This window comes from Sarcophilus harrisii, chromosome 4, assembly GCF_902635505.1.
Source record: "Sarcophilus harrisii chromosome 4, mSarHar1.11, whole genome shotgun sequence".
NCBI classification, from domain to species: domain Eukaryota; kingdom Metazoa; phylum Chordata; class Mammalia; order Dasyuromorphia; family Dasyuridae; genus Sarcophilus; species Sarcophilus harrisii.
Window position 1 is genome coordinate 374,580,605 of NC_045429.1, and position 10,807 is coordinate 374,591,411.

A 10,807-nucleotide genomic window follows, 5' to 3' on the forward strand; every position below is an offset into this window, starting at 1 on the left:
CTTATAAGCTATCTACACAGTATGTGTTTTCTGTGCTTAATTCTCCCCTGAAATGCCTCAGTATAAATCATTCTACAGTAAATAGTAGTTGGACATGAACAAGAAAAGGTCAATTTTTTTTTCAGTTACTCAAATTCCAGGGCATCATAATTGCACATCTAGTTCTTGATGTGACAGGAAGGTACATAGTCCTGAGCATCCAAGGTCAAATAAGGGGAGTAGGTGAGAAGCTATTATTTTAAAAAGAAACAAACTTCAACTATACTTAAGATTTACATATTTAGATTTCATTAGTTAAGAATTCTTAATAACTGACAACTCTGCAGAACAATCTACTTCTAATAATTGCTTGTGTTGACCTGGAGAAGGATGATAAAACCACTAATTTTAGTGATAGTTTTTGAAATTTATTTCTAATACTATCCCAAGATTTTTAGACCACAGAAATAACTTACAGCTGTTTGATTTACTTTGGCCATCCTTATGGGAAAGTATGTTCTTCCTTAAAGATAGTCATTTTACATTTTTCTTCACATTATAAACTATTCAGACTTAGTCTAGGAAATACAGCCTTTCCCCTACTGTGTATTGAACATGGCCTATAGATAGCATAACTGTAGGCAAATGATAGTTGCATAAATGTTTAGTTCTACCTATTTTAGTTGAATTTTCTGACATTTTGAATATCTCTTTTTGTCTTTTAGACTAAGTGCTTCATCTGTGGGATAGGCAATGATTATTTTGATACAGTGCCTCATGGTTTTGAAACACACACACTGCAGGAGCACAACTTGGCTAATTATCTGTAAGTGTGCCAGTCATAAATTCTCTAAATTGCTATCCAGCAATTTATTTTTCAGTCTCATTAGAGAAGAACCATAAAGGAGGAAGAGAGACTCTCTTTGTTTAGAGAGTGTTCCTTTTCCAGAATTATTAAGTCCAAGGGGGAAAAAACAAAACTTTTTCTCCATTTATGTTTTGGGTTCCTTTAAATACATAATTATATACACATCTATAGACACATATATACACATGTACATAATATACATGTACATACATAGAAATATATATGTATGCATGCATACACATGATTAGCTTTTAATTTGAATAATAAGTAGTTAGAAAAAGAAATGGAAAAGAGAAGAAAACCAGGTGTATATTGGCCCATTGTCCTGAGAATACTGGCTATATTCCCTATCCTTGGTAAAGAAATTTCCTTTTACTTTGAAAAAACAGTATGAATCCTGCCACTCATTTTGAATAGCCAGAGTTATTGTGGATCCCATGATCTATTTTTATATTTAAAAAGTGATCCTGAAAAATGTGGCCAATATTTAAAAAGAGGAATCTTCTGGGAAAATCAGGAAGTATCACCAACATTTTTTATTTATATGATTGCATTAAAAATAGAAGGTTTGAAGGTATTTGGGAACCAGATAAAACTAAAAGTGGAGAAAAATGTTATTCTGACCAGGTTTCTGTTCCAATTTTAACATCAAATAGAAGTCTCTATATGGCTATATCTTGCAACTGGGGATGTTTATCAACCTTAAAAACCCTTAAATTAAAATGCTAAATAAGAAAAAATTGACTTTCTGGTGTTTTTTTCCTATACCCATTATAATTGGAAATTGCAATATATATATATTTACTTCAATCCATTTCTCTGACATACTCAGAACTCTTTCTGTTTGTAGGTTTTTTCTGATGTATCTCATAAACAAAGATGAAACAGAGCACACAGGACAGGTAAGTAAACATCAGTGTATAAGGGTAAAGATAGAGGTTGACTTGTGTAATCCCAGACAAGGAAACTTCCTCTTTCAATGAGAATTTGCACCAACTCTGCAACTTTTAGTCTTAAAGTGTTACCCAGACCACTGGGAAGTTATGTGACTTGACCAGGATCCATCCCAGCCAGAGGTGGGTCATAAGCAAGGACTTCCTGGCCCCAAAGCTACTATCTACTTATATATTCGCTATGCCATCCTGGTAGACGTGCATTATATACAAATAACTCTCAATATGGAAACTAAATATGTATATTTAATATAGCTAGACTAAATTATGGATCAGTGTGTATTCTTCAGCCTATGCTAAAGATAAAATACCTATTATCATTGGTGGAATATAGATCAAGTCCTTTTCCAGTGCTTCAATATAATGTGAGAGTACTCGCTCTCAAAGTTGCATTCTCAAAGTTCTGCTTTTTGGGCACAAACTAGGATTCATTAAGGTGGAAAAACATCTCATGTACATTATGCCTTTTGTTTGAGGATCAGCCTAGATAACTTCAGATATTCTCATGGTGGATGAAATCATGATCATTAAAGCATGGAAGTTGGCCTTTGATGTGTGATAATGGATTGCAGTGAAGTTGGTTAAAATAGAGCAAATAAATTATCATTATATGTTCTACCAAAATTACTTAAGCCATTGAGTTTAGCAAATATTTGTAACTGATATCTCATGTGGTTTATCTTTTAAAATACTGACTTCATCATAATGGGTAAATCAAATTAAATAATTAAAGTGGGAAAATTGGAAAATATTCAAGATATCTTTTTGTGCCATTTAAAATTTCACTTACATAAATTTAGATCTCCTCCTGTTGTGACTCAATTTGTATTTCAAGTAGTTATGACAGAATAAAGAGTAAATGTTTAAAAAACACACAAAGATTGGTCTAATAAAAGAAGTCATTTGCAATCATTAGTTTATGTTAAGGAAGATGGTTTATTGGAAATAATACATTTCTCATTGGGACAAGGATATGCATGTGTTGAATTGTAGGATGCTTAAAACTATTTGCCATTTTCTTCATTATTGAATCAAGCAAAATTTATTAAAAACTTGATATGCATAGAACACATTATACTTAGGAAAGAAAAATTATTAATAAATTGGGAAAACTCTTTTCAGTATTATATGAGATCTTGAAGTTTATTTTAGCCTTACAGTTTTAGCATATTGAATGAAGTTGTAATATTAATAAATTCTCTTTATATTCTTTTAGGAATCTTATGTATGGAAGATGTATCAAGAAAGGTGTTGGGAATTTTTCCCAGCAGGTGACTGCTTCCGTAAACAGTATGAAGACCAGCTCAATTAAAATCAGAATTTTCAACTCTTGAAAACAGATCCTTCTTTCTCAAGTCAATTTTGTAGATCACTGAAGTTCTATGCTTTCAGGAAACCTGAAGCTTTCTTTGTAAGGATCTGACTGCGCTTTTCCCCTACCTTGTGTATTTTCTTTGAAAACACAGACTGAAGAACAATCCAAATTCATACACATATACACACAGAAATAGCTCTGGAATAAAACACCATTCCAGACACTCTCTACAACCATGCATTACATATATACACAGAGAGTTTTTTTTTTCTTCTGAGACTGCTAGAAGACTCTTTGGGCTATAAGAAATCCACACTCATTCAGTCTCTTTATTTCATCATCCTGGAAAGAACTATCAATAGTTCACAAAGCACTGGAGCACTGTAATGGATTCTTGTGGACACCAGTTATGATGGGAAATAGTGCCTTACTATATGTGGGTTGAGCTATGCAGAAGATGAATGCATGAAAAAAAGCATCTTTATTTTCTTTATGTCGTCACTTTGTTCTCATTTAGATTTATTTTGTGAGTTGTTTTTCTTTTCTTTCTTTTTTTATTAGTTTTGGTGAGGGAGGGTAACAAAAGAAGTTTGTGCACTTTTTTTTAACAGGCCTGTGATGTGTCTCAGGACAAGTATCATTGGCAATTCTCATTCAGTATATTCACTTTGACTCTCCCCATTTGCTCTTGCTCTTTTTTTGGTAATGCTCTGATGCAGCACTGCAACTTTATGAAATCTTTGTATGAAAACAAAAAAGACTGCAAAAAAAAAAAAAACACTTTCAAATGAAATAATTCATTGCATGTTTATTATGCAAGTTTAAACAAAGAAAAGCTTCGGAAACAAGTTGATCAACGTGAGAGAATTTTCACAATAATTATATTCATAGTAATAAAGTGTTGTGGGCTTTATTGTACATTTGGAGCCAGTGTCATCAGCCAACAATGTGATATGTAATGAACTTGACAGTAGTTTTGGAATTTTTTCCTTTATTTTTTTTTTGCCACCTGTGATCAGTTGTGGAATAAGAACTTTCTTCATGTCAGGCCATTTTTTAAAATCAAAGCTGAAGCAATATCCATTCAGGGATTTCATCAGTTGCATCACAGAACATGGATGATGATGATGATGCATACATCATTCCATTTTGAGTCCTTTTAAATTGTAATGCCAATATTTACAAATAAAAAGAAAGATTCAGAATGGAAGCAACATCATTTTGCTAACATTGGAGCTCTTTTATTACCAGATCTGCCTGTTAATTTTAGAATTGTAAAACTGCTCTGATTAAACTATTTAACTAACTTGGCTCACTCTTCCTTCTCTGTTTCATATGAAGCAGGGACACACTCTCAAAACTTTTCTAATATATTGGGGACTTTGTATTTGCAATGGATTTAGAATATTCCTAGATATATTTCATGTTTTAGTCTTTGGATTTGTCACATTCGATTCCTCATAGTTAAGGAAGACTACTGTTACAAGCCTTTGCTACTGAATAATGCTATCAGTTTAGATGGTTAAGATTATTGTTACATATTTCTCTTTTTATGTTTTAATCCATCTCTCCTATCCAATTATCTTGGACAGTAGAAATAATACAGTCTAAAAGTACAGCATTACTTGACCCTGCAAAGAGCTTCTTGGATGTTTGATATTACCTAGTTTCTTCTCAGAAAATGAGTGATTATGAGAGCCTTCAAAAGGGTTGCTGCCCCAATATGTAATATTTATAATGCAGTCATCTGTATTTTTAGGAGAGTTTAGGACAGTTCAGTCTGGGAAAGACATTTTTTATCAACATAATCTCAGATTTGAATGTGATGACATTACATATCTGATTTGTTGTCTTAATTTCATTTTTTTTTCTCACTCTGATTAAAAACTTACTAATGGGTAATGATACATAGCCTATAATTTTTAAAGTGAACACTATGAAGAAAGAAGACTGGTTCTTTGGTTTCTTTGATATATGCCTTCCAGTCTTATTATTGACCATTTTATACCTAATCTGAAAGCTAGAATTTATTATAATATAATAATAGATAGCATTTATGTACTTCTTACTTTATGCTAGGCACTACACAAAGTGCTTTTCAATTATCTCCTTTGATCCTCATAATAACACTGGAAAGTATGTGTCATTATTGTCCCCATTTTCCAAATGAGGAAACAAAGGTAGACAGAAGTTGTGACATGCCAGCTCACTGGGCTAGCAAGTGTCTGAGGCCTTATTTGAACATATGTCTCCTGGACTCCAGGTCTGGCATACTATCCATTGTACCACTTACTTGCCTGAAAGGTTAAGTTGTTACACTCCCAGAGAGTAATCTTGGGTTTGCCCGATTAAAGTGTGAGATAATAACTTTACACTATGGGGTAGAAATAGGGGTTCTGGGGATAATGATAAAGAAGTAGGGAGGAAGCAATTATAGTATCCTATATCAGAAACTATCTCCTGAGCATCAGTCTTGCTCATTTTTTTTGACATCTTAAACTATATCTCCTATGGGCCCCTTATAGACACTGCATCAAAAATAGAACTCATTTCCACCAAAAATCTCCCATTTCCCAAATTCCCTCTTACTGTTAATAGTACCACCATCTGCTCATGACCTTGGTTTCTTCCTAAATTCATCCCACATATCCAATACATTGCCAAATTTGATATTTCTACCTTCCTCTCTATATCCCCTTTTCTCTTTTCTCATAACTATTAATCATCCAATTTCAAACCCTTATCACCTCTGTCAATAGCTGTTCTAATAGTCTTCCGATGTGTCTTAATTGTCTTAAGTTTTTCACTTCTCCAATCTAATCAGCTATCAAAATGATTTTCCTCAAAGTGAGCCTCTTCTCATCATTTGCCTGCTCATTTAATCTCAATAGCTTCCTGTTACTTTGAGGATTAACTATAACCTCTGACATTCAAAGTTCTTAATAACCTCATCCCTTTCCAATACTGTTAAACTTTATATTTCTCCTCACGCCATATACTATGTGATTCAAAATTAGTCTAATTATTTCTTGCACATGATATTTCATTTCCATCACCATGTCTTTGCATTGGCTATCCTGCCTACCTGGAATTCTGTGACTTCTTATCTATCTATACTTGTTTTTCCCTGACTTTTTTAACAGAAGCCTGCCTCAGCTCAAATCCCATGTCTGGCAGACCTTTTCCAGTTACCCCAGCTACTAGTGCCTTCTTCTCTGAAATCACCTTATATCTGTTCTGTCCCCATTTCCCAGAGGTGAATTTGTCTTAATTTGAAAATGACCTTGTGGATTCCAGAGTCCTGCAACCATTAGCTAAATCTGAGTGGCAGCAGTGGAAGTCTACCTCCTAGAAGATGATGGCCTAGAACCTGAAGAGCTCAGGCCCTGAATTTCAAAGGGACAATGAGCAGCTGATAAAGCTCTGTGTAGATTTTTGTAAATACCTAGTCACATTTATCTCACCATTAAAATCTGGACACCTGAAGAATAAGGACTGTTTTTGTCCTCCTTTTTATCCCCAACATTTAGCACAAAGCCTGCCACATGGCAACAGGCATTCCACAACTGTTTGTTGACAAACTGCCTAGCATTCTAAGGCAGGAATTTGCTTGGTCTTCTTTGTTATTCATCTTTCAATACATATGTAACATTTGGAACTGCTGGTAGGTCTGGAGGGGCTAGAATACCTCTTTTCCTTCTCTATTCAGAATCCTCTCTCAGCTTTGGGCCCAGGCATGGGATGCAATCCTTGCTTGAAATGATGATGTTTAAGTTCTTTTTCACACTCTTTGATTGTACCCTAGCCAGGTATTCTGGAGAAAATTAATTAAAATTTAGACTGAGCCCAGAATCTCTCCAAAGCAGGTAAAGAAATGTATTTAATGTAAAGTATGTATCAAATATGGGACAACTACTTTCTTCTATAAAAAAATTAAAACACAAAGATAATGCACATTGATACTCTTAAAATAGTTTTATGACTAATGTTATGTTTTCCAAGGAGGTTAAGAATTCAACTTCAAAATATAAATTAGTTTTCATGGCTATTTAGCAGGTATCTTGTATTTTGCCTCTGTTAAACCCTAACCAAATAATGCCCTTCAGCTCCAGGTCTTCTGGCAATGACCAATAGAGATTGATTTCCTCCCTCTAGCTTCTCCAATACAAAAACTCCCCTGTTAATAATGGTTAGCTCTAAACAAGTGACCCAGAATTCCTAAGGTTGTCTCCAAGGCTAGATACATGTACCTCACCCTTGTAGTTGACCTATACCAAGAGAGAAACAGAGACAGAGAGAGACTTTCCTAAAAGTAGAATCACCTTTTAATTTTCAAATCCTCTTGTTCCCTTGTCTCTATTCAGAAGAAGAAAGTGGATTTCCCTTTTAACTAGGATTCTGTCCTATTCCTGAAGGAATGCTGGTTCTAAGATACCCAAAAGTAGGTAGGAATGAAACTCAGGCTTATTAATTCTTGCTTTTCTTCTATGGGGCCTACAATCAGGACCCTGATCAAGAACATCACCCATTCTTCTACTCTGGTTAAGTTTTTGGTTTAAGGAAATTCTTTTAGACAGGAACTTAACATTCCTTATGCTCCTTTGTAGTGAAAGTTTAAGCTTATATGGTTTATTCTTTGAAGTCCATAATTAGGATTTTTTTATTTGCTTAACATTACTATTGACCAGACACTGACATGAAAGATATTTCCTACAGTGCCATCTTATTTTAATATAGGACATATAGTATATTTCCTGTATAGATACATGGCATGATGAAATTTTGGGGATTTTAACCATACAAGCTTAAACTTCTATAATATGGCAGCCAAATAAGGCAGCATGAGGCCTGCTTAAGCATAGGTCTTATGCTTCTTTGGTATTTGTATTTCTTTGCCTGATTCCAAGAGACAATCACTAATCTTTTTTTATTTTTATTTTTAATAGTTATAACTTTTTATTGACAGTACATATGCATGGGTAATTTTTTCAACATTATCCTTTGCACTCACTTCTGTTCCAATTTTTCCATTCCCACCCTCCACCCTCTCCCCTAGATGACAGGCACTCTTTTACATGTTAAATATGTTATAGTATATCCTAGATACAATATATGTGGGCAGAACCGAACAGTTCTCTTATGGCACAGGAAGAATTGGATTCAGAAAGTAAAAATAACCTGGGAAGAAAAACAAAACTGCAAACAGTTTACACTAATTTCCCAGTGTTCCTTCTCAGGGTGTAGCCAATTCTGTCCATTATTGATCAATTGGAACTGAATTAGATCTCTTTGTCAAAGATATCCATTTCCATCAGAATACATCCTCATACACTATTGTTGTTGAAGTATATAATGATCTCCTGGTTCTGCTCATTTCACAGCATCAGTTCATGTAAGTCTCTGCAAGCCTCCCTGTATTCATCCTGCTCTGGTCATTTCTTACAGAATAATAATATTCCATAACATTCATATACCACAATTTACCCAACCATTTTCCAGCTGATGGGCATTCATTCATTTTCAAATTTCTAGCCACTACAAACAGGGCTGCCACAAACATTTTGGCACATACAGGACCTTTTCCTTCTTTAGTATCTCCTTGGGATATAAGCCCAGTAGTAACACTGCTGGATCAAAGGGGATGCACAGTTTGATAACTTTTTGGGCATGATTCCAGATTGCTCTCCAGAATGGTTGGATTCGTTCACAACTCCACCAACAATGCATCAGTGTCCCAGTTTTCCCGTATCCCCTCCAACATTCATCATTATTTTTTCCTGTCATCCTAGTCAATCTGACAAGGGTGTAGTGATATCTCAGAGTTGTCTTAATTTGCATTTCTCTGATCAATAGTGATTTGGAACACTCTTTCATATGAGTGGAAATAGCTTCGTTTTCATCATCTGAAAATTGTTTATATCCTTTGACCATTTATCAATTGGAGAATGGATTGATTTCTTATAAATTATAGTCAATTCTCTCTATATATTTTGGAAATGAATCCTTTATCAGAACCTTTAACTGTGAAAACGTTTTCCTGTTAGAATCCTTACAAGGTGTTAAATCACTAGAATTGATAGAAATAATGCTTATGTTTATACCTTTGGGAGTTCACACATTAGTTCACAAGTTTGGGAGATTTCAGGATTTCAGGAGTTCACAAGTTTATACCTACCACAATCCCACTCTCTTGGAGGAGGAGTCAACCTTTGAGTTTACACCTCTAAAAGAGCATAAAAGGAGCTGAGTCAATGAAGAGTTCAGTTGAAGAGATTGAAAGCCAGAAGTCAATCACTTGAGGAGATTGAGAAGCTAGACACTGCAGTCAGGCAGAACTGGGGATTCAGAAGAGTAGAACCAAGATTCAGAGAGAGCTGGAGGCTGAAGCTGGCAGACAAGCTGCAAGAGCTCTTGGAACCAAGGAGGGAGATAGGCCTCTGAGAAAACTAAACGAGCTATTTTGAAGGAAACAATAAAGGATTTAAACTTTTAACACCTGGCTACATTTGAGAAAAAGATTACACTACAGTTTCCCAGTTTGTTGCTTCCCTTATAATCTTGTTTGCATTAGTTTTGTTTGTACAGAGGGTTTTTAATTTGATGTAACCAAAATTTTCTATTTTGTGATCAGTAGTGATCTCTAGTTCTTTTTTGGTCACAAATTCCTTCCTCCTCTACAAGTCTGAGAAGTAAACTATCCTATGTTCCTCTAATTTATTTATGATCTCATTCTTTATGTCTAAATCATGGACCCATTTTGATCTTATCTTGGTATATGGTGTTAAGTGTAGGTCCTTGCCTAATTTCTGCCATACTAATTTCCAGTTTTCTCAGTAGTTTTTGTCAAATAATGAATTCTTATCCCAAAAAATAGGATCTTTGGGTCTGTCAAACACTAGATTGCTATAGCTATTGACTATTTTGTCTTGTGAACCTAACCTATTCCACTGATCAACCAATCTATTTCTTAGCCAATACAAAATGCTTTTGGTGACCACTGCTTTATAATATAGCTTTAGATCAGGTACAGCTAGGCTTGATTTTGATTTTTTTTCATTTGATTTTTTTTTCATTAATTCCCTTGAAATTCTCGATCTTTTGTTCTTCCATATTAATTTTGTTGTTATTTTTTCTAGGTCATTAAAATAGTTTCTAGGGAGTCTGATTGGTATAGCACTAAATAAATAGATTAGTTTAGGGAGTATTGTCATCTTTATTATATTCACTCAGCCTATCCAAGAGCATTTAATATTTTTCCATTTATTTAAATCTGACTTTATTTGTGTTGAAAGTGTTTTGTAATTTTGCTCATATAATTCCTGACTTTCCTTTGGTAGATAGATTCCCAAATATTTTATGCTATCAACATTATTTTGCATGGAATTTCTCTTTGTATCTCTTGCTGTTGGATTTTGTTGGTGATGTATAAAAATGCTGAGGATTTATGTGGATTTATTTTGTATCCTGCAACTTTGCTAAAGTTGTGGATTATTTCTAATAGCTTTTTAGTAGAATCTCTGGGATTTTCTAAGTATACCATCATATCATTTGCAAAGAGTGATAATTTAGTTTCCTCATTACCTACTCTAATTCCTTTAATCTCTTTCTCAACTCTCATTGCTGAGGCTAGCATTTCTAATACAATATTGAATAATAATGGCTATAGTGGGCAACCTTCTTTCACTCCTGATC

The 10,807-nt window shown here is 34.2% G+C and overlaps 1 protein-coding gene across 17 annotated transcripts in view; it reads left to right on the plus strand.

Moving 5' to 3' along the window:
• Positions 1 to 4,425, plus strand: part of RYR2 (ryanodine receptor 2) — a 712,857-nt gene extending 708,432 nt beyond the window's left edge. For 14 of the 17 annotated variants that reach the window (XM_031968518.1, XM_031968517.1, XM_031968521.1 and 11 more), the window contains 3 exons: positions 705 to 805; positions 1,698 to 1,749; positions 3,017 to 3,112. In XM_031968518.1, coding sequence (XP_031824378.1) covers positions 705 to 805; positions 1,698 to 1,749; positions 3,017 to 3,112 — 249 coding nt within the window. Of the gene's footprint in view, positions 1 to 704; positions 806 to 1,697; positions 1,750 to 3,016 lie in introns of all 17 variants that reach the window. The other 3 variants (XM_031968512.1, XM_031968528.1, XM_031968529.1) reach the window with 1 other exon arrangement.
• Positions 4,426 to 10,807: the final 6,382 nt, after the last annotated feature.